A 23694-nucleotide genomic window follows, 5' to 3' on the forward strand; every position below is an offset into this window, starting at 1 on the left:
CTTCTTTGGCTTGGCTTCGCGGGCGAAGATTTATGGAGGGGTAAATGTCCATGTCAGCTGCAGGCTCGTTTGTGGCTGACAAGTCCGATGCGGGACAGGCAGACACGGTTGCAGGGGAAAAATTTTTGGTTGGGGTTGGGTGTTGGGTTTTTCCTCCTTTGTCTTTTGTCAGTGAGGTGGGCTCTGTGGTCTTCTTCAAAGGAGGTTGCTGCTCGCCGAACTGTGAGGCGCCAAGATGCACGATTTGAGGCGATATCAGCCCACTGGCGGGGGTCAATGGGGCAGGCACCAAGAGATTTCTTTAGGCAGTCCTTGTACCTCTTCTTTGGTACACCTCTGACGATGGCCAGTGGAGAGCTTGCCATATAACACGATCTTGGGAAGGCGATGGTTGTCCATTCTGGAGACGTGACCTACCCAGCGCAGTTGGATCTTCATCAGCGTGGATTCGATGCTTGCGGATTCTGCCATCTCGAGTACTTCGATGTTGGTGATGAAGTCATTCCAATGAATGTTGAGGATGGAGCGGAGACAGTGCTGATGGAAGCGTTCTAGGAGCCGTAAGTGATGCCGGTAGAGGACCCATGATTCGGAGCCGAACAGGAGTGTGGGTATGACAACGGCTCTGTATGCGCTTATCTTTGTGCGGTTTTTCAGTTGGTTGTTTTTCCAGACTCTTTGTGTAGTCTTCCAAAGGTGCTATTTGCCTTCGAGTCTGATGTCTATCTCGTTGTCGATCCTTGCATCCGATGAAATGGTGCAGCCGAGATAGGTAAACTGGTTGACCATTTTGAGTTTTGTGTGCCCGATGGAGATGTGGGGGGGCTGGTAGTCATGGTGGGGAGCTGGCTGATGGAGGACCTCAGTTTTCTTCAGGCTGACTGCCAAACATTTTGGCAGTTTCCGCAAAACAGGACGTCAAGCGCTGGCTCTGAATGGGCAACTAAAGCGGCATCGTCTGCAAAGAGTAGTTCACGGACAAGTTGCTCTTGTGTCTTGGTGTGAGCTTGCAGGCGCCTCAGATTGAAGAGACTGCCATCCGTGCGGTACCGGATGTAAACAGCGTCTTCATTGTTGAGGCCTTTCATGGCTTGGTTCAGCATCATGCTGAAGAAGATTGAAAAGAGGGTTGGTGCGAGAACGCAGCTTGTTTGAGTAATCACAGCACAATAGGCTCTTTTAAGTTTCTAATTGCAGATAGTTTCATTACAGAACCTACCTAAACAGCTGACTAAAATCTCTTCCTGTCAGCATCTGATTAACTTGCAACTTTCAACCTCCTGGAATGAAAATTGCACGACTGGTATCTTATGTGAAAGCAGATGACTCACAGTAATAATACAAGTGATCATTTTTCAGCAATTTTTGCATTAATGTATCATTCAGAGTGAATCATATTGTGGACAATACTTGAATCCAATCAGAAAGCTAAGATCATTACCTTTCATCATTGTCTTGTGATTAACAATATCAAAAGATCATTTTACAAGGTCTATCTACCCTTTGCAATGTAATTACAAAACATTTCAATAACTGAGAACAATAGTGAGAGGAGTTATGATAGGAACAGGAAGAACAGCACTAGTAAAGGACTGAACATCACAAATGAAAAATAGAAGCTTAGGAGCACTTGCAGGGAAAAGAATAGCAGAGAAACCAAATCTTGCATGTGCATTTTTTCTCCTCTACAAAATGTACTCTTTGGGATAACCTGATTCTTTACCAGGGAATATGTACTCTGGGAATTAATTGTCTCCTTTCTGTTCATAATAAGAACAATTCACAGCTCATGAAAATGCCAAATCACAATGAGGGGATAATTTTTCATTGGTTCTACCACGTCAGAACTTTAACACCTGCTATTCAAAATTGGAAGTTTCCTCCCCGGTGGCCACTTCACAAGACCACAAAAGGTCTAATGGTTCTACTATTGTCATGTAATACTACATTTAGAATGTAACACATATGAAATTTGTTAACTTTTGTCACTTTGTACAGTGCCCCTCACAGAAACATACACCGCCTGGTGTTCCCAGGCAGTCTCCCCTCCAAGTACTGACCAGTGCCGAGCCTGCTTGCCATCCGAGATCAGACAATCTCAGGCATATTCAGGCTATTAAGTGCTGTAATCTCGGGTGCATTCACAAACCACTCACCTTAGCCATGCTTTCTAGCTCTCCCCTGGAAATAAGAGGTAATGATGCCTGTAGATAAAAACATAACTATATTATTTTTTTTAATCAATTAAATAATTTTACATGAAATGTTGGTTAAGCCCTTTGATTTTATGTTTCCTTTTTTTGAGCCAATTTTGTTCAGGCCTTGAATAAGGTAAAGTTAGCATCTTTGGATTACTAATTAGATGTTAATAAAGTTGATAAAAGAGGAGATAAAGAGGAAGAGGTAAGTTAGTTATTGGCTAAGGCACCAGTCAACCACTCTTCTGTGCCCTATTCTGACAACAAAACGTTGCACTGAAATATTGATTATCTTTAAGATTCACAGCCATGGATATATGTAGGTGTGACGCCTGGATCTTTCACAGATTCAAACTTGTAGTGTTATAAATATTAGGACAGGGCAGGGATTTCCAAGGAGTTTGTGCCTTTTGTTAGCTCCCCTATCCAGATACCATCTTACCGGTCAGTCAAAATGATGGCAAAATACAGCTGCATACTGAATGTGACGTCAGGTTAGCTTCAATGATGTTACAGATATGTTGAAACAGTGTTTTTTGTTTGGATTTTTAATGAAATCAGTGGTTCCTCTTTGGTTCCTCTTTTGTGCTTTCTGATTACTGGAGCAGAGATTGGATCAAATCATACAAAATGTATTTTGTGAGAGTTACAGGAAATATATTGATGAAGATACATAACTGACATTTCGGGCTTGAGTCCTTCATCAAAGCATGAGAAAATGCTGGCCTGTTTGAACTAAAGAGTGGGGGGGGGGGGGGGGGCGGTGGCAAAGGCAGGAGATGATAGGTAGAGAAAGGAGGGAGGGGATAGCAGGAATGAGGGGGAGGAGAGATACTGGATGGGTAAGAGAACTGGAAAGATAGGAAAAGGGGAGGGGAAAAAATAGGTGAGCAGGTTTCATGGATGTAATGTGGCTGGAGAGTGCCCAGATGGAAAATAAAGTGTTGTTCCTCCGATCTGCAGGTGGTCAGGGTGGGACAGAACATAAAGCCATGGACAGACATGTGAGCATGGGAGTGTTTCTATAAGATCTCCTCTCATTCTTCTGAACTCGAGTGAATACAATCCTAGACGATTTAATCTTTCATCATAAGTCAACCCCTTCATCCCAGGGATCAACCTAGTAAACCTCCTCTGGATCGTTTCCAAAGCCAGTATATCCTTCCTCAAATATGGAGACCAGAACTGGACACAGTACTCCAGGTGCGGTCTCACCAGTACCTTATACAGTTGCAACATTACCTCCCTACTCCTGAATTCAATTCCTCTAGCGATGAAGGCCAACATTCCATTTTCCTTCTTAATAACCTGCTGCACCTGCAACCTAACTTGGTAGAACCAACTGACAGGGAAAATTCTATAGTAGTAAAAGAAAAACCGAATGGCTGACTAAGAATAAGTCTGGACCCCAAATACTTAAACCAAGCCATCAAAAAAGGGCACTATCTAATACCAATGCTGAAAGACATTACTTTTGAACTAGCAGTATCCAAAATCTTTAGTCAGCTAGATGCCAAAAATGGGTATTGGAATGTGAAGCTGGATGAAAAATCAACACTGCTAACAACTTTCAATGCTCCATTCGGCCGGTACAAGTTCCTGCGCCTACCTTTTGGCCTAAAGGTGAGCCAAGACATCTTCCAGCAAAAGATAGATGAGACCTACATGGGATGCAAGGGTACTGTCGGCATCGCAGATGACATCCAGATCTTTGGCAGAGACAGGAAAACCCACGATCACCACCTACATGAGGTCATGGAGAGAACAAGAGGGGCCGGCATCAAACTCAATGCCGAGAAATTCATCATTAAGGTGGAGGAGTGCTAGTTCTTTGGAATGGTGTACACACCTGAAGGGGTCAGGCCAAGCCCAGAGATGATAACAACCATTGCTGAAATGGACCACCCAAAGGACATAAAGGAACTAAAAAGCTTCCTCGGCCTGGTCCAATATACGAGTTCCTTCATCCCACACATGTCAGATCACACAGCCAACCTCAGAGAGATGCTGAAAGAGGATGTGGAGTTTCAGTGGTCACCATCACATCAGCAAGATTTCGACAAGCTTAAGGAAATGGTCTGCTGAGAAGAAGAACTGAGCTACTATGACAGAAAAAAACTGTCACATTATAAGTAGACGGTTCCTTCAGAGGCCTTGGGGCAGCACTGGTGCAGGAAGGAAAACCGATAACCTTTGCCTCAAAAGCCCTGACAATAGCAGAAACCCAATATGCCAATATTGAAAGAGAGCTGTTGGCAGACATATATGGATGCGAAAAGTTCCACAAATTCCTCTATGGGAGACAGTTCATGATAGAGAGTGATCATCGCCTGCTGTAACATATCCAGAAAAGGCACCAGCCATACTACAGAGGCTACTCCTCCGGCTCCAATGTTACGACTTTACCTTGAAGTATAGGCCAGGGAAGGAAATGGTGCTCGCTGATGCTTTGTCACATCTTTCCCCAAATGTAAAATACGAAATGAAAGACATGGAAATCAAGATACATCACCTCGTCAGGGTAACCAATAACAAACCAAACCTGATTAAAGAAGAAACTGCCAAGGATGAAGAGCTAGAGCTGCTCTCCCAACAGGTGATACAGGGATGGGCAAAAAGGATAAAATAGGTATGGCCTACAATATGCCAGTATTGGTCTATCAAGGACAACATATCCTTGGAGAATGGTGTACTGCTGGCAGGGTCTCGGCTGATAATACCAGAAACAATGAAAAAAGAAATTCTCCAGAAAATGCACCAAGGCCACAGGGGAATGGAGAAATGCAAACTTAGAGCAAAGTCAGCAGTTTACTGGACAGGTATGTACAAGGACATCGAAAACATGGTGGCTACATGTCCGGCAGGCCAGAAATACACAACAAAAGGAAGAGATGATATCTGTGGAAATACCCGCCAGGCCATGGCACACCGTGGGAGCAGACTTTTTCACAGAAAACCAAGAATGGTATCTGATTGTGTCCTGCTACTACTCCAAATTCCCCTTCATCAGGTAAGTGAAGGACCTGAAAGCATCGACCATCACTGCTGCAGCACGTGCACTCTTCACAGAACAGGGGATACCCGAACAAATGATATGTGACAATGGGACCCAATTCACATTGCGTGAATTCCGAGAACTAGCTGCAGAATTATGGGTTCACCATAACTATTTCATCACCACATTACCCCAAGGGCTATGGGTTCATTGAGAGGCATGTACAGACAATTAAACACACTCTCACAAAGTGATCAAGAGACAGAGGAAGATCCCTATCTTGCTCTTCTGTCACTGTGAGCAACACCCTTGAGGGTCAACATGAAATCCCTGGCAGAGCTTCTGAATGGCAGCAAGTACAAGATAACCCTGCCAAGCCAAATCCATCCACCAGACGACCAAGAGGAAACAAGAAGAAAGCTGACTAACATACAAGAGGAAAGTCGTCAACATTACAATAAACATGCACAAACACGACCAGAATTCTTCCGAGGGCAGCATGTGCATGTTCAAGAGCCAGAGACAAAAACCTGGAGTCCAGCAAAGATTGTTAAGCTGAGACGCCAAGGTCATACATACATCATTGAGACAGAATCTGATAGGCAGCTGAAATGAAACAGAATCCACATCCGCCCAGGACCAGATCTGACACGGAAAGTGCCAGAAGCACCAGCAGCTTCTAAAAATCCAACAACTTGTGAAGGAATGTGAGTAGAAACCCCAACCAACTACACAGTAACAACTGAACAGCAGGCAACAGGAGAACCGAGGCAAACAACACCATCACCCACAACCGTACCAACACCACCAATCCAAACAAGGTCTACGAGGTGGAGAAGCAACATCCTACCACCAGCCCAATTCCGTTGAAAAGAATATAGAATTGCAGTTGTGTAATTAGAATTTTGTTGGCAAGTGCAGGTAAAGAAGCAGTAACAATTTATTTTTAAGATATTTTAAATCTTAATAAATCTTTTAATTTTTTTATACTTTTTTAAAAAGAAGGAGGGATGTTCTATATAGAGGAAACTTGGGATTATTTTATGCTGGAGCATGAACACTGCAAGACTGTAAAAACCGCCTGACACTTGAGTGGTGAGCATGCTCAGTGAGACACATTGGAAAAGCCGCATCACACTTGAGTGGTGAGAATGCTCAGTGAGACAGTGTATTCATATACCAGAGATGTGAGTAAAGGTTTGTGCTCTAAACTTACAAGCTTTTCTTAATGTTTACTAAGACCTCCAATGGTACAACTGAGGACATAACACAGAGTATGAGAGCATGATTGTGTGCGAGAGAAGGGGGAGGGGAAGGGGAGAGAGAGAGAAAGGCTATAAGGCTAACATACTTGAAGTCCTGGAAGTCCTGGATCTCCTCTGGGACCAGGCAAACCCTGCAAAACAAATAAACAAATCAGAAACCTCTTCACAAACATTTTTCATCTCATGAATACTGAGATGCAGCAATTTGAAATCGATGCAAGGCAAAAAAATGACAGGGCTGTTCAAGCAGTGGCCCCAATTTCTCTATACCCATACATTACATCTTATGGTATGATTAAAATAAGTAATTCTTACTCATCAAAAGAAAAAGGAAGGAGACATTTGTCATACCACATTGATTTCCAAACTTCTCTTGAACTAGAGGAAAACACTGATAAAGTAAACCTCCTTTCATTTTCAATTTGCAAAGCAAGTGGAACTCAATAGCAGCCCAGCATCTTCCATAATTAAGTGTGTTGAATACATGGGCTGAGCAAACTTTTTACATCAAGACCAAAACTCCAGGTACAAAACACATCCCCCTTACTATAGCATGTTCAACATGTATACAGCACATAAAAAGCATGAATTAGGTCTCAACAAGGCCATGATATTGTAAAAGGGGCTGCTTTCTATTGCCACCTGCCACCGAGGCACAATGTCTCAGTTTTTTATCATGCCCCATTACTTATTCACACTTTTTGTTTTATTGCTTAGCCAAGTAACTTTCCATTCAATACATTGGAAGAATTGAGGGAAGGCTTGACACAGTCTGTTCCATATTTGATACATTTGCAAAGGCATTGTAATTTTGCAAGGAAGAACCCTTCTGACTGCTAGAGAGAACACCACTGTTTGAAGCAGCTCTTGTGGACAGCCATTTTTGTGGAATACAGAACAAAGCCTACTCTGTGAATATTGGGCCTTTTCGTTGGATTGACCTGTGACAGGATTGACCTGGGAAGTAAAATGCTTCATTTTGAGGTGACAGTGAAATTGCTTGGAGAGACCAGTACCAAGGTCTTGGAAGCTTTGTGGAGGTCGCTCAGTTTGAGTCTCACCTACAAAAGGACCAGGAGTGTTATGACTACAGCTCTTGTGGATGGACATTTCTTCAAAGGCAACACAAGGAGAATTCATGAGTCTGTAGCAGACACAACTCCAGTCCCCCCCATCAGTTCAACATTAATTTTGGGTATCAAATTTCAAAAGTTTACACTTAAATACTGAATGTAAAAGACTGAACTTTGAAGTAACTTTCTAGACTTTGGCCTGGACTGTAATAGTTTGGATATATCACACGTACAAGCCACACACACCACACACACACCTGCCATAGTTGGGGATAGATTTAATGTTAAGGACAGTTTAAAAGTTAAGACTATCGTTTAAGAGTTAGAAATAAAGTTAATGTTTTAAAATTAAACGCTCTCTGGTTCATTGTCTATTGCTGCTTATTATGAGCTGTTCGTACCAATACCCTCACAACCAATTAACTGACAAACACACAATGGAATTCTTTGGAATGTGGGAGGAAACTGGAGCATCCAAAGGAAACCCACACAAGCATGGGGAGAAAGTACAAACTCCTTAAACATTGGGGTGGATATGAATTCTGGTTGCTGGTGCTCTAATGGTGCTAACCGCAACACCAACCATGTTACCAATGTATTATTACAATGGACATTACACTTTATAGACCGAGATATTCATTTCCAGTGAATAGTATTAAATATGCTAATTCTGCTCCAAAATTCGGATCCAGTGCATTTGCAGCCACTGTTATACACTGACAAAACATTATTAATTTTCATCAATTTTGCAATTGCTTTTGTTCAATTGTACAACATTTATTAAAGTTGAAGATACTATTTTCTTTCTCCATTCCCTCAAAGAAATTCAGTTCGCTCGATGCTGAATATCTCCAGTTCCTCCCACACTGTGACTTTCACACTTATTGATGTAGACCAATATTTGTCCCTCAGTACAGCAGGAGCTGAGTGTGATGGTGAAAAAAATTGGTTCCAGTATGGTCAAATCAAAGTGAATGCATAATATGAACAGCTCTATAGTGAGGGAAAATTTCTATTCGGAGTCACTGGAGTATATGATATCACCTCTGACTGATGCTCCATGATATAAAAGTTTCAAGCAGGGATCATTAAAAATGAGGAGCAAACTTAATAAAATAATTTCTGGAAAGAATGTTTCCTATGTTGGGGGAACCTGTGACCAGAGGGCACAGCCTCAGAATACAAAAATGTCCCATTAGAACAGAGATGAGGAGGAGTTATTGACCTAAAGGGTGGTAAATCAATGGAATTCATTGCTGTGGACAGCAATGGGGCCATCATTGTGGATATTTAAGATAGAGATATCTTGATTACAAGGATTACAAGAAGAAAGTAGGAGAATGGGGTTGAAAAGGGTAGCAAATTAACCATGATGGATTGGTGGGCAGACTTGATGGGCTGAATGGCCTCATTCTGCTGCTACGTCTTCTGGTGTTATATAACTGATCAAAACAAAAAATGGCACTAATCTGATCTTGGGTTTTAATGAATGTGGCAGAGGGAGGTAATGATGGCTGGCCTAATGACTTGTCTACATTGGTGTTCATTAATCAGGAATGGAAACTTTTTTCCCCCCCCCCAGTTGGCCTTATGTAACACTGGGCAACAATTTTTTTCCCAAAAAGTTTTGCTTCCTGGAAAAAGAATGGGTATTATGATAAACAACTTCAAACTGAAGACAAAGATCATTTCTGATTTGCAGATTCATGCAAGAAGTTGGAGAAACATTAAATGAACTTTTATTGAATTTAGCATGTTTAAATGGATAATGCACCTCACAGCCAAACTCCTGGTTGACTGCACATGTTACACAACAAATGTGAGGATCGCAGGGTTTGTCTTGGTCACCAATTTTACCATCAAAATATAGCTCTTTTAATAAGGGCAGTTGTATTACACCTTTGAGCCTTAAAGCATATAATCACCACAAATGTAACAGAATCTATTGCAGCTGGTCGTACCAATGACAAGACATTTCTGCTGTATTGAATCTTCCTGAAGACAATAAATGCTATGGTTAAGTTGACTCATTATGTTATTGCCTAAAGAACATGGGTTGAATCTATATCATTGTAATGCATGGAGCTGCTGCTTTTATAGCCTGTCTGCATCTATCTTGGCTAAGCACATCCAGGTCTGAAATAACATTGACATAGCACCTGGACTGCATGCATACACAGGCATTCTTGGACTGACCAAAACAGTTTGCTTTGTGGACAATACAGGCACTTCTCAGACTTGCGACTTACGTCCATCCGCACATAGGACTGAATTTTTAATAAAAATATATAAAATGATATAGTTTATGTTGTATTTGACAGAGTAAAACAGGGCAATGAGGGTATGTAAAAGCCAAAATGTATGTACTTACCTTGCTAGTCAGCATCCTGGGGTCAATAAGCTGGGCACAGCCATCTTGATTCCTATGCACATGCGTGAGTCTTCGGTTGGTGCATGTACGATGGGTTTGCATATTGGAGTTTGGATGGTGCACGCACAAGAGTAAAGGGTACCAATTCAGTATTGTTAGGGCACTTAACCCTGTGCATGTGCCAACCAAACTCTAATACGCAAACCCACTGTGCATGCGCCTACCAAAGACTCACGTATGTGTACAGGAATCAAGATGGCTGCACCCATTCTATGGACCCCAGGACACTGACTAACAAGGTAAGTACACAATTCTGTCATACATCCATTCTGACATATGACTGGTTGGCAAGAAAGAACACAGACTTATATCGGTGAGTACTAGTAGACTTAAAATATGTCAGGAAATCACAAATATAGGTTATATCTAAAAAAAAGTTACATGATAGGAAAATATTATGATTTTTTGTGATCAGCAGTCCAAAGTCCATAAAATACACCCAAAAATATTCAGGAAACAAAATTTTCTTTGTACATTGTCTTGTGTGATCAGTTAAGGCTATTGAATTCTCTTTGGTGAATTTCAGCATGACTTACATCATTTCCTGGGAGGCCAAGCTGACCTCGGAGTCCTGGTGGACCTCGTGGACCCTGTAAATTAAGGAAAAAAGCTTTGCAAAGAACCACTAATTCAAGCAATAAAACTGACAAAGTATAAATGGGCAAATTCAAACATAACTTTAAACAACCTCACAAAATTATTCTACTTGTGCCCTATTTGACTACCAGGATCTAAATCTAAGCCATTATGTTCAGGCTATATACAACTGAGGTGTAATCTAAATGATTTGTTAAAATGATAGATCTTTGATTGTTTAGTTACCAGGTAACCTTATTTTCTCTGAAAAAAAATACTGGAAACACTCAACAGATCAAGCAGTATTTACAGAAAGTGAAACAATTAACATTTCAGAATTTTTAACGAGTTGTTAACTCTAACCTCATGAGTGTTTCCAACAATTTCAGATTTCCAATGGCTGCAGGTATTTGGTTTTCAATTACTTGATGTGGGAGTCATGAAACCAGGATTCCACTCTTAAAATCAGAACATTAATGCTCTTTTCATTCACTTTTGCAGGAAGTGGGTGTTACTGACAGGTCAGTATTTATTCTACATTCACCCATGACTTCTTACATGTTGGCCTGTGCTCCTCCCCCCTCCATCCATCATTTTTATTAAGGTCCCTGCCTGTTGAAGGGCCCAGGCCCAAAATATTAATTATTTCCTATGGATGCTGTGTGACCTACTGAGTTTTTCAAACAGGTTTTATTTCCTGTTGAATTTTGGGAGATTTGTATTACACATGCAACAAAATTACAACACTTTTTTTCCTTTCTAATCTCTACCATGTTTGAGGATCTTTCTTGGACATCCTTCCTCAATGCTGAGGTAATCTTTAATGCATTAATATTGTATTTCCTCTTTCTCCTGCAATTCTCCTTTTGTCATGCCTGAAAAATCTGAATTGCTGATAAATTGTATGCTATGGTATGTTTAAACTCTGTATGCTTGAATTCTGTTATTTTGTGTACAATGAATACTCGATTGCTTAGACAGAAATATGACTACTAACTATTGTGTGACTAAGTGAAACTGTGGAGCTATGTAATTACACCAGTAGGTCACCAGGGGTCATCCCGGTGACCTTGTATATAAAGTAGTCCAGAGCTACAGTCCAGCCTCCAGGTTTGTCTTGCAGAGAGACAAGACCTTAGTGTATATATTAGTTTATTAAAGCTGTCTTATACTCGCACTGCTGTTGTGGTTATTGTCAGTACACTGTTGATGAGGAGAAACCATAGTCTAAGACATAGAACCAAGGTGTCTGTTTCTAGAAAAGGTTCTGCATTTTAAGAATTAAAATAACTTAATTCATTGGTTGTGCTATCATTAGGCACTTTCAAACAGGGAAAACACCTATCTGTAAAGACAGAGGTTCTTTGACATTACGGCTAAAGACGTACATGCCTGAATGTGCCGTGGCCGGCTTCGAGGCTCCGATTCCAACCCTTCTCAGGGAAGGATAATTGATGCAGTGCTGCACTCTGCAATCTGACCTGAATGTACAGCCACTGCAAGTGGCTGGTTAGGGGCAGGCTGATGATGCCATCAGCTGTGACCCATCTCCCTACTCACCCCTCTTCCTCCAAGGCAGGGGTGGTGGGCGGGAGCCATCAGCAGGATCCATCGGAGTTGCGGAGACCATCAGGACAGCAGGGACTATTGGGGTAGCGGGGGTCATTGGAGCAGCGGGAGCCATTGGGGCGGCCAGTGCAGGCCGAGATAGCCGCACCGGGGAGCTTCGGCCTTCGTGACCTCTCTCTGTGGCTCAAAACACAGCAGAGCAATGGCTGTCACCCCGACCTATAATCCCCCACACAGCTGGAACTGTTCTGGAAACCACAGAGCAGTTCCAGCTGCGTGGGGGGATTGTGGGTCAGGAAGACGGCCATTGCCCTGCTGCATATTTATGACGACTTCAAGGGGTACTACGAGAAGCCTCTAGATATAAATGGGATGCTGGAGCAGCCTTCTAGGGCTGCTGTCAGAAAGATAAGTTTTAAGTTTTTGATCTGCTCTAGTAGCCGGCCTCTGGGTGGAGGACTGACGTGAAAATGGCCTTTTGTGATTCTGTAAAAGGACACACACGTTGACTTTCAAAAGGTTCCTCAGCTGTAAATGTGGGGCATGAATGTTATTTGACCATTTGTTTTTATATTTACAAACAACTTGTAAATTGTTGTCCGAACTGCCAGGTTGATTTACAGGACCATAGGACAAGATTTCCCCAAGGAAAGTAAGTTACTAATCATAAATAACAAGATGTGACAGTAATTGGTGATTCTGTGAAACAAAGCTGGTACTGAACCAGAAGCAAAGTTCCAACAAGGTAACAGAATAATGTCTGTACAGGCTGATAAAAGCAGGCAATGCTGTTCTTACTTTAAGTGGGTGCTCCAGAGCACACAGCAAATGTGCTTGTGTTCAGCATTGTAATCTGGCCACTCCAATCATGATCTAAGTTGATTAAAGGCAACTTGACTTGTTTCAGTTGTTTGGTGTTGTTAGTCCCTAACAGGAGAACTGAATTTTACACTCCAGGATAGCAATAATATCATGGACCCTATGTGAACTATAGATCTAACTTAATCTACTTTACTTGTCTTGTGCTTTGCAGTAAAATAGATGCAAATTAGCTTTGAATTCCTTTGATTTGTATTTTCTTCTTCTACATACTGAATGGTATTTCTCCTCTACATGATGCTGTCTCTCAATTTCAACAACTCTGAGCCCTTTCTTCTGCCAACACAGTTTAAACCTTCTCTGACATCACAAACAAGTCTCGTCCCCCCCACCCCCGAAAAAACTAAAACAAATAAATCAAACTGAACAATTCCACAAAATCTTGGAATTTAACCTTTAATCATGAGAATTTTTTTAAAAATCCAATATGTTATGGAATCTTCAACTCCACCTACAAGAATCATCAACATGAAAAATGAATTGACAGAATGTTTTATCATACCGGATGACCTCTTTCACCCTGTGGTCCTGTAGGGCCCTAGACACAAAAAAAAACATTATTATTTTTTAACCAACATATAAATTTGCGGTTTATTTTCTGTCATGAACAGTGAGGAGCAATGAAATACATGATTGTTAAAGGAAGATGCATGGTCAACAAACAACATTCTTTCATCAAATATAAGGATGTTAATCAGTGGTTTTCAAACTGCCCCCCTAAATTCACATTCCACTTTAAGCATTCTCTATGCCATAAGTGCTCTATGATTAGTAAGGGATGGTATGTGAGTGGGACGGGAAGGTTGAGAATCAATTGTTACCGAAATATTTTGCTTGAGAAAAATTGTGATTGGCCCATTTTCCTTTGGAGTTATGAAACCATGCACATAATGAGTCAATGAGGTACGACTAAAACAGTGGTTTTCAAACTTTATCTTCCACTCACATACCACCTTAAGCAATCCCTTACACAGAGCACATATGGCAATAGGGATTGCTTAAAGTGGTATGTGAGCTTGGGGAGCAGTTTGAAAACCATTGCAAAACTAATAATAATGAATAATATATACTAGCAGTTCAAAGTTATTTTTGAATTACTAGTACTATTTGTTATTCATATTAATAACAATGTAGTTCACATAATTGGTTGGAGACATGAATAAAGTGAATATTCTCTGTCCTTTTGCCCAGGGTAGATGATTCTTAAACTGGAGGGCAGAGGTTTCAGGTGAAAGAGAAGAGGTTTAAAGGGAAGAGAGAGCTTTTTTTTTCATTTGAGGGTTTAATTACAATGTTCAAAAGAGGTTTGAACCGACATATGGATAGTAAAGGTTTAGAAGGATAGAGAATAAATGCAGGCAAATGAGATTAATTCAGAATACCAACTTGTTTGACAATGTATTTTGGGCTGAATGACCTAGTTTGTGCAGTTCAGCTCAATGATTCTACAGTCAGTTTGCACAGATGGGGTTATAAAGTCAAAGGGCATTACAAAAATAAAAATTTGATTATTGGTCAAATTTAGACAAAGTCCATTTACAACACCATGTCCATTCATGCACTGAAAACATAGTTGTGAATTCTATCACCCAATCTCAGAATCAGAATTTATTGTCGTGAACAAGTCATGAATTTCGGTGTTTCGACGTCATAGTGCAAACATCCATATTATAATCATCCTACAACACAGTTTACGTTTACATTTATTCATGGTTCTCTGCTTGGACCTTAGCTCACCCCTACAGCATAAATCTCATCTTAATCCAAAGATGGTTCTGCAGATGTTTCCTTTGAGGGGGGATCTTCATGCTGCTGCACTCAGGCTTCCATTACATTTTAAAATAATGGAGCTTTAAGCTTTTATGTATTGAAAATTGTTTTTTGTCAGCATTATAACCAGAGCATAAATCCATCCAGTAGGCTTGTCCTTTTTAAGGCATTAAAACTCTGGCTTTAAAAGCTCTGATAGTAACATTTGGTGAACTAACTGGATCATAGAGTAAGTAATTGTGATATTATCAGAAGAGATAGACCTAAAAATTAATCTTCTGAAATGATAATGTCCTTAGGTCATTCTTTTATATTTTAGACAAAGATTCAACAATTGTTGGCATGGTGAAAAAGCACCCTGATAATTTATTCTCAACTTCAAAGTGAGATGAGTTCATCTTCAATATCCTGTTCCTTTCAGAAGAGATATATGAAGGTCAAGCTAAATTTTGTGAAATAAAGAGGTCAGACCACCTTGATGATGACCTCACAAAAGTAAATCCATGTCAAGACTTTTTCAGACGGCCAAATGGTGAAACAAAAGTCATATCAATATACAGGTACTTAATTGGAAAGACATTAAATTATTTTGCAATCTAGAGTGAAGAACTGAGATCTTACTGACAGGGAAATAGACCAAACTAGATTTTAAAAAGAAAAACTATTGTCTTTAAATTTGAACAGTCGGTGAGTATTTTCATCTAAACGTGAATCTACAAGAAATGTATTCCAGCTCTGTGCATCTATTTGTTACAAAGGCAGTATTTTTGTTTATACCTTTGATCTGGTGTAGACTCAGTGACAGAGATTAACTGCTTTGATCTTTTGTGTCATTGGATCTTGTAGGATAGTGGAAAATTAGATGGATCTTGTTTACTTTATTACTCCAGCAGTCACTATTTGTCAGTGACTCAGGATTGTGCCCAATCACTCATTCAAATTCAAGAAGAGGCCGTGGAGATCCAATAGATTGATGAGAGGGGGATTTCTGTTACTGGCCCCATTTTCTGTTACAAGGTGCCCAGATGCTGATTTAATCTTAATAGGTACATTGTGACTTTAACCATCATTTCATTTTTAAGCAATACATTTAACATTCTATACCAAGTGATGAAAACAATTATGTTGTAGCAATAGTTGAAGAACAGGATGTGAAAACAACTATTTGTTCTTCAACTATTTGTTTCCATGGGAAGTGAGCACAGCGAATTATCCAGGCCTAGGGTGGATACTTCAGAATTGCAAGTGTAGCTTGTAGTGAGGAGTGCAGTACATGAGGAGATCATAATATTCTGAATTTAAAATTTATTGTATGAGTGAATACAGTACATATAATATATATAGAAATAAATGTAATGGGACCTTTAAAAACAGGCTTGTATCAATTGATACAATTGTATCAATTGCAGCTCCCCCACAGGGCCTCACAAAATGAACGACAAACACAATGGTCTAGCAGGCTGCACAAAGCCACAACCAAAAGAGCTTAACTGACCTATCAGGGAAAGCGGATCACAAACACACCAATCAGTTCTGAGGAGGTTTGGACCATGCCCCTCACCTTGAGAATAAAAGCAGGGCTGTGAGTCTAATAAAGCTCAGAGTGTTAACTCCACTCAACTGGGTTTGTATTGTCCTTTCTGAGCTAACCTGCATACAGCTATAATTTGTGTCAGGATTGTTATAGCTAGCTGCTACAAGCTATGGCTCTGCGGAGCCTATAAGCACAGGCCTGACACAAGATGCCTCAGTAGAGTTACTGGTTTCACTGAAGGACGTTCTTTATACAGCTCTACTTATGTTTATTTGTTAAATAAAGTGAGAATGCTGAATGACCAAAGGTTATTTGCATATTTGAATTCTAGTCTGCATTATGTATTGTTTATTCGTATGTGTGTTATGTCAGAATGTACATGCGCAATCAGTTTTCAATAAACTTGGCTTGAAAAATAAATCATAGCAATTACATTTCTATAGCGTTAAAATTTGAGGCAAGGCTCACCTTTAAATATTTGACCTATTATCATTTCTTAAGTACATTTAACAATATATTAATTAACTTACTGATGGTCCAGGGCTTCCTTCACCAGAGGGTCCCCTTACACCTGGTATTCCAGGATCCCCAGGGTCACCCTGAAAGGTAGAAAGGAAGGGTTCATGTTAAGGCTGAATAATTTTCTAGCCTGCAATTTGTTAGTGTAGCTTATTCTTATATGCTCACTTAGTACTGGTAACTTAATCTTATGAGAACATTGTTCTCAACCATTGGTGGGTTAAATGATTGTTTAATCTGAGGATTAACCTGTTACAAGGTGGACATAAACGCAGCAAGAAATAAAGAAATGCAAGGGAAAAGAAATGTGAAGAGAGCAGGTGGTGCTCAGTTTTCTGAAGAACACTAAAGATGAATAATTCCACAGAGCTGATGGGATGCATCCCAAGTTATTGAAAGAGGCAAGTGAGGAGATGGCTGGGACTTTAACCAAAGATCTTTGTGTCACTGTTCACAATAGGTGATGGGAGAAGGGCCATTTTTGTTCTTTTCTGCAGAAAGAGATGTAGGGATAATTCAGGAAATTATAAGCTAGTGAGCCTCACATCCAGAAATAGGATGAGGATGTTATGGAAATGATTTATACACATTTTGAAAGCCATGGTTTTGTGTCTTACTAACAGGATTAAGCTTTTGGAGGAAGTAACAAAGGAGATGAACAAGGATAGGCCAGTACATGGACTTTAGTTAGGCTTTTGATAAGACTGTCCCAGATGGAAAAGATAGGATTTGTGGTTGTTTAGACATAACCCTCAGAACACACTCCCCTCTGAGTGGTTAAAGGGTGTTTTTCAGTCCAGAGGTCTGTGACCAGCAGTGTTCCACAGCAAGCGATGAGAGGACAATGACTAGAAAAACATGTGGACAGATGGGTTAATATGCCTGCAGATGACACAAAGATTGGTGGAATTGTGGAGAGTAGACTATCAAAGAATTCAACAGGACAGTTACAAATTATTCAGTCATACAGCATCAGACAGGCCTTTTGGCCCACCTTGTCTATATCAAGCCAGCTGCGATTGCAAGCTAGCACCATTTGAATGGAAAGAATGCCTTTCGAACATGGTAATTATAACAGATCAGATCTATAGAATCCTTTGGCAACTTGTTCTGGATATTGTCTACCCACTGACTGAAATGTTGACCTTCAAGGGCCTCTGAAGTCATTCCAATTTACCTTCAAACCTAAGCGTCGGCCTTGTGAAATGGAGTAGGTTGGCACAGCTGGAGTAGAGGTTAGTGTAATACCTTTACACCACCAGTGATTGGGATCATACCAGGGTTTGAGTCGCACACCGTCTGTAAAGGGTTCTCCCCATGTCTGTAAGGGTTTTCTCCGGGAGCTCTGGTTTCCTCCCAATGTTCAAAATGTACTGGGGGTTTAGGTTAATGGGGTGTAAATTTGGGAGCATGTACTCATGAACCAAAATGACCTGTTACCATGCTATATGTCTAAATTTAAAAAAAAAATATTTACTTTATCCATGACCCCCTAATGATTTTAAAAACCTCTATAATGTCACCTATGCTCCACAAATAAAGATCCAGCCTATCCAACCTCTCATTGTAACTCAGGCCCTCCAATCCCTGCAACACCTTGTTGAATATCCACTTCTCTCCTTTCAAATTATTGATATCCTTCTGGTCGCTGGGTGAACAGAACTGCACACCACATTCCAAGTGAAGTCTCACACTTGGTACATGGAGTTTAATCCAAACAAATAAGAGGTGTTGCATGTTGGAAGGTCAAATGCAAGGGCAGTCAATGTACACAGTTAATGGCAGGATTCTTAACAGTACTAATAATACAGAAGGATGTGAGGGTCCAGGTCCACAGCAAACTGCTGTCAACTTGCATGGCCATCTTCAGGGAGCTATGGACTTGCCTTTATTCATTGGTCCATTAATACAAAATTAAATAAGCAATGTTGCAGCTATATAAAGGATTGTGCGCAAGTCTGATTGCACAACTGCATGAAGTATATGGAGGCTTTGGAAAGAGACAGAAGAGACTTCTGGATTAAACAGTATGTGCTAAAAGAAGAGTTGGGTTATTTGTGGACTAAGAGGCTGAAGGGAGATGATAGAGGTTTACAAAATTATGAGAGGTGTAGATAGGGTAGACCATCTGCATACAGTTAAAGTGAAAGGTGGGGGGGTGGGGTTCAAGAAATGTATACAGATATGGAACCCATATATACATAAGAGAGTATTGTGGATTTACATTGTTCTTTTCTAATCACTACTCCCTGTGACCTCACAGATAGAACAGTTGATAGTTAATTCCTTGGTGTTCCCTGGCCTTCCCTAGTACAATTCAGTGGTCTTATCTTTCTTCTTTCTTTAAATTTATTATATAATATCCACATGTATAATTAATGATTGATTTTTATTTTTGGGGTTAGGGTTAGGGAGGTTTTTAGTTTTAAGGGGAGAGGGTTTAAATTTATCTTTTGTAGTCAGAATTAATTGTTATCAAAATGATGGATGTATATGGATTTTATATTCTACATTTATGAAAACTGTATAATAAAGTATTTTAAAAAAAGACACGTGGATCCATTTATTTTTTAAAACACAGTGTCTGGAGCAAGCTGTTAGGAGTAGCAGTGGAAATAGGTACATTAGTAGTATAGATAGATACTTGAACATGCAGGGAATGGAGATGCTGTATATAAATCATATACAGGCAGAAGAGATTTAATTTAATTTAGCATGTCCAGCACAGATATTGTGGCTGAAGGGCCAGTTTCTGTGCTATATTGTTCTATGTATGCTGTTTTTTTACTAAAGTTGCTTTATTTAGAAATGTGCCCAGTGTATAGGACAGGCACTTGCTAAGATTAACAGTTCTTTGGTTCAGCTGTGTTAGATATGGTCTTGTTTTGAGATGTGTTTCAGTCAGTGTTGTACAAAGTTGGCTGGGGGGGGTGGAGGGGGGGGAAGATGACAATAACATGTGTGATGGACAGTTGATATTTTGTGAGGATTCCAATGGGGACTGAATCAGCTGAGGCACAAGGGAGAGAGTAGGAGAAACTGGCCAGCCTCTAGATGGTTGAAATTGGACCATTGTGATGGAAGAAGGCCAACCTTCCCAGTACGGGAAAGGCAGTATCCTCAGACTCATGTGCAGGAGAAACCTCACCATCATATGTCTCAGCTGACCATACCTGTCAACCAGTGAAATAGTATTAAAGTGGAGTTACTCCAGCTAACTATTTAAATGAGATCCTTCTTCAGATAAAAAAAGATAGTCTTTTGAATCAGGTTGGTTAAACAAATGTACTGATAAGGACCACAACAGAATAAACCAAAGCATTTTCAATACAATTTATTTTATTATGTTTAAATCCTTTCTCTTCTCTGATACTATTGCTTCATTCTTTCACAACTTGGGTTTAATGCATGGTAAATTGATTCCATCTACATGATTCCATTCCATTCCCTTCCCAAGCTCCAAGCATACACCCTCTCTCCTGGCTTCTCTTTTCATTCCGGCATTTTCTCTGCTTCATTTGCATCTCACATTTTGAAGCCTATTTGAATTCTTCAAACCACCACCTCTTTGACACCCATTCAAGATCAGAGTTCTTCCTTCATTCACGATTGTTAAGATTATGTGATGAAATAGACAGAAAGTATTCAATTGTTTTTATTGAGTTTTTTGGCCTCAGCTCATCAAATTGCCAGCAATATCTAACTTAAAAAAGAATAAAGAGAAAAGGCCTAAAATTGTTTCAAATACACTTCAATGCCATAAAAGGCCATGAAATGTAGGCAGATACACTGTGTGCCAATATATTCAATGATACCTTATAAGGGCAAGAATATGAAGCCCTTGGACGCATCACAATTGGTGCCATGGGAAAAATTGCTATTGCCCAGTATAAAATGCCAACATTTTTGAAATGGTAGCAGTCAGCAGAGGCAAGCCAAAGAGTCACTATGGCAAGAAGCCTGGTAAGAGGTTCTGGAAGAGGTAGACGTGGTGGCCGAAGGAGAAGGAGGAGAAGGCGCCGTGGACGTCGAGGTGGAAGAAGACGGCGCTAAACCTCCTACAGAAATTGAAAATGGAAAGTAAGCCACATTTGGAACAACGAATATTAAGAGCCAACTACTGCATGACGCATCCTGTTATGTTCTACAACTTCCAGACGGACTTGCCTTGCATGTGAACAGTTCATTATCTTCAGTTATTTGACAATGAATAAAAAGCATCATCAATGATGGAAAAAATGTCTTGTGTCTTTCTATTCTCAAGATAGAAATAGAAATTTCTAAATTAGTTCCATACAGTTTAAAAATGGTTCAAATATTTTCTTACCTTGGTTCCTTGGAGTCCTGGCAGGCCAGGCTTCCCAGGATGTCCCTGTAACATACCAAATGTCAAGGTTAAGATAAGTGAAAGTGTGCAGCCAGTCTTTCAGCATTCATAAAAAGCAAAGATGTATTGGTGACAATACATTTCAGAAAATGCTGGCTCGGGGAGGAATCCAGATCACAAAAGGTGTTGAGTGTATATAAGGGATAAGGTAAAAAGTTTATGTGAAAGGAGATGGAATGGAGAGATGGAAATATGATGGGGGAAAAAGTTGGGGGGGGGGGTGGTTTGGATGCAGTACATTATACCTGCAGATTCACAAGTGAATCACTTGGAAGGGCTGTTGGGCCCCCGAATGGTGGCGAGAGAGGAGGTTGGGCACAAGTGGAGTCACATTTCCTGCAGTCACAGGGGTAGATCTCAAAGGGATAATTGATAGGGAGGGAGGAGTGAACAAAGGAGTGATGGAGGGAGTGATCCCTGCAGAAGGCAGAGAGGGGAGGTGAGGGTACTATGAATCTAGTAGTGGGATCACATTGGAAAGTAGCGGAAATGGTGGAGGAGGATATGTTGGATGTAGAGCCTTGTGGGGTGGTAGGTGAGGGCGAGAGGAATCCTGTGGTGTGTGGAAGCAGAGGCAGCCAGGGCAGATGTGTGGGTAATGGAGGATATGCGGGTGAGCGCTGAGTTGATGGTAGTAGAGGGAAAACCAAGGTAGCAGAAGTTGTTTGAAGAATCTATGATCTGGCATGGAAGTACTCATTCTGGGAGCAGAATCAATGGAGTCGGGAGAAATTGAGAGAATGGAATGGAATCTTTTCAAGGGACAGGTTGGGAAGAGGTGTAGTCAGGTAAAGGTTCATAGGACAAAGGGCTGACACTCCTAATGTTGCTCAACTGAAGTTCACTTACAGTTTTTCCAGTTCCACTTTCACCTGGAGGTCCAGGGATTCCAGCTGCCCCAGGGTCACCACGAATCCCAGGTGCCCCTGGCTCACCATCCTTTCCAGGTTCCCCCTGTGCGGAGATAGCAGGAAGAACAATAATCTCTTGTTCTGTAGTATTTTGAGAAAAAAAATGACATTCCTACAATTTACATCAACAAAACTTGGCCAAATTCAGAAATCTATAACCAACCTCGAGTAACACTGAAGGGTTAAACTTGTAGTTTGTTATCACATTTGTTTGGCCAGTTGCTACTTACAAGAGACTGCTCATAACTGCCTCCCTTTGTCGCAAGACAAAATAGAGTAATTGAGAATATGGGAATGTACATTCTGATATCAAGTGTGGAAATGGCATCAAGCCACATCAGGGGGTTTAGATTGAGAATCACATCCATGATTCAGTTTATGCCACAACACAGATCTTATATATTCATTGAGATCTACTGATTTTGGAGGTGTTATTGACACCTTACATCAGACCTCTTTGAATTCCTTAACAGGCCAATTGGGGTTGCAAATAGCCTTGCCAGTGTACATTTCCTGTATTGGAAGGGGTGTTTGCTTGCCCCTTATAGCATTGACAAAGGATGTTAATATAAAACATTCAAAGACCATGGGGACAGGAATCTACAAAACAACCACAACTCCTTAAAAGGAGATGCAAAAACATTGTTTCTCTGAAACCCAACTCCACTTGGTTACTGGGAGCATGGTTCTTATTGATGTCTGCTTGGATAAAAGACCCTTTCCAACCCATGGCCATGAGTCCTTGGGGTCCCCATTTGATATAGGCCTGAGGGGTTTTTGGTATGTCTTCTTATTGCCAGGGCAAGCTACTTATATGACAGAAAATCTTGGAAGATTCCAGTGGTTGCACGGGCTTACTGGCCCAAAATATCTATTGTAACCAAAGACATTGCATGAGATGCTATTAGGCTACAGTTAGAAGAAAAAGAAGATCTGCCAGTTAATTGTTTCTAAAACTATAGGATCATAGAATGTTACAGCACAGAAAAAAACCAGGCCATTTGATCCTTCTGGTCTGTGCCAACCAATAAAACTAGCTAGTACCACTGACCTACTCTAATTCCACAACCTCCAGACTACTCCTATCCAAGTATTTATCCAATTTATTTTTAAAACTCAAGATTGAATCTGTATTCACTACATCAAATGACACCTCATTCCACATTCCTACCACTCTATGAATGAAAAAAAATCACTTAATGTTTCCCTTATATCTTTCCCCTTTCAGCCTAAAGCTATAACCTGCCGTATTTATCTCCCTCAATCTAAGTCAAAACATCCTTCTCACATCTACTCTGTCTATACCCCTCATAATCTTATAAACCTCTATCAAGTCTCCCCTCATTCTTCTTCATTCCAAGGAGTATAGTCCTAACCTGTTTTATCTTTCCCGGTAACTCAACTCCTGAAGACCTGGCAACATCTTAGTAAATCTTCTCTGCGCTCTTTCAATTTTATTGATATCTTTCTGTTAAAACAGTGAAGGAGTGGGTCCCTGAGGCTTTGACAAGCCAAGGCTTCGGCGAGCATGCTGAACTAAAGGTAAGACATTCACAGTTAATTTAATAAGGTATGAGGTGAAGGAGG

General features: G+C 40.5%; 1 protein-coding gene across 1 annotated transcript in view; it reads right to left on the reverse strand.

The window, feature by feature from the left end:
• The window catches only part of LOC138755742 (collagen alpha-1(XXII) chain-like), a 106557-nt gene that overhangs the window by 50151 nt on the left and 32712 nt on the right, over window positions 1-23694 (reverse strand). Inside the window, exons 11-17 of the mRNA XM_069922248.1 lie at window positions 22046-22150; window positions 21137-21181; window positions 16821-16889; window positions 13489-13524; window positions 10499-10552; window positions 6545-6589; window positions 2157-2204 (exon numbers count right to left, since the gene is read on the reverse strand). Of these exons, the coding sequence (XP_069778349.1) occupies window positions 2157-2204; window positions 6545-6589; window positions 10499-10552; window positions 13489-13524; window positions 16821-16889; window positions 21137-21181; window positions 22046-22150 (402 nt within the window). The remainder of the gene's footprint in view (window positions 1-2156; window positions 2205-6544; window positions 6590-10498; window positions 10553-13488; window positions 13525-16820; window positions 16890-21136; window positions 21182-22045; window positions 22151-23694) is intronic.

Source organism: Narcine bancroftii, chromosome 2 (genome assembly GCF_036971445.1).
Source record: "Narcine bancroftii isolate sNarBan1 chromosome 2, sNarBan1.hap1, whole genome shotgun sequence".
Taxonomy (NCBI): domain Eukaryota; kingdom Metazoa; phylum Chordata; class Chondrichthyes; order Torpediniformes; family Narcinidae; genus Narcine; species Narcine bancroftii.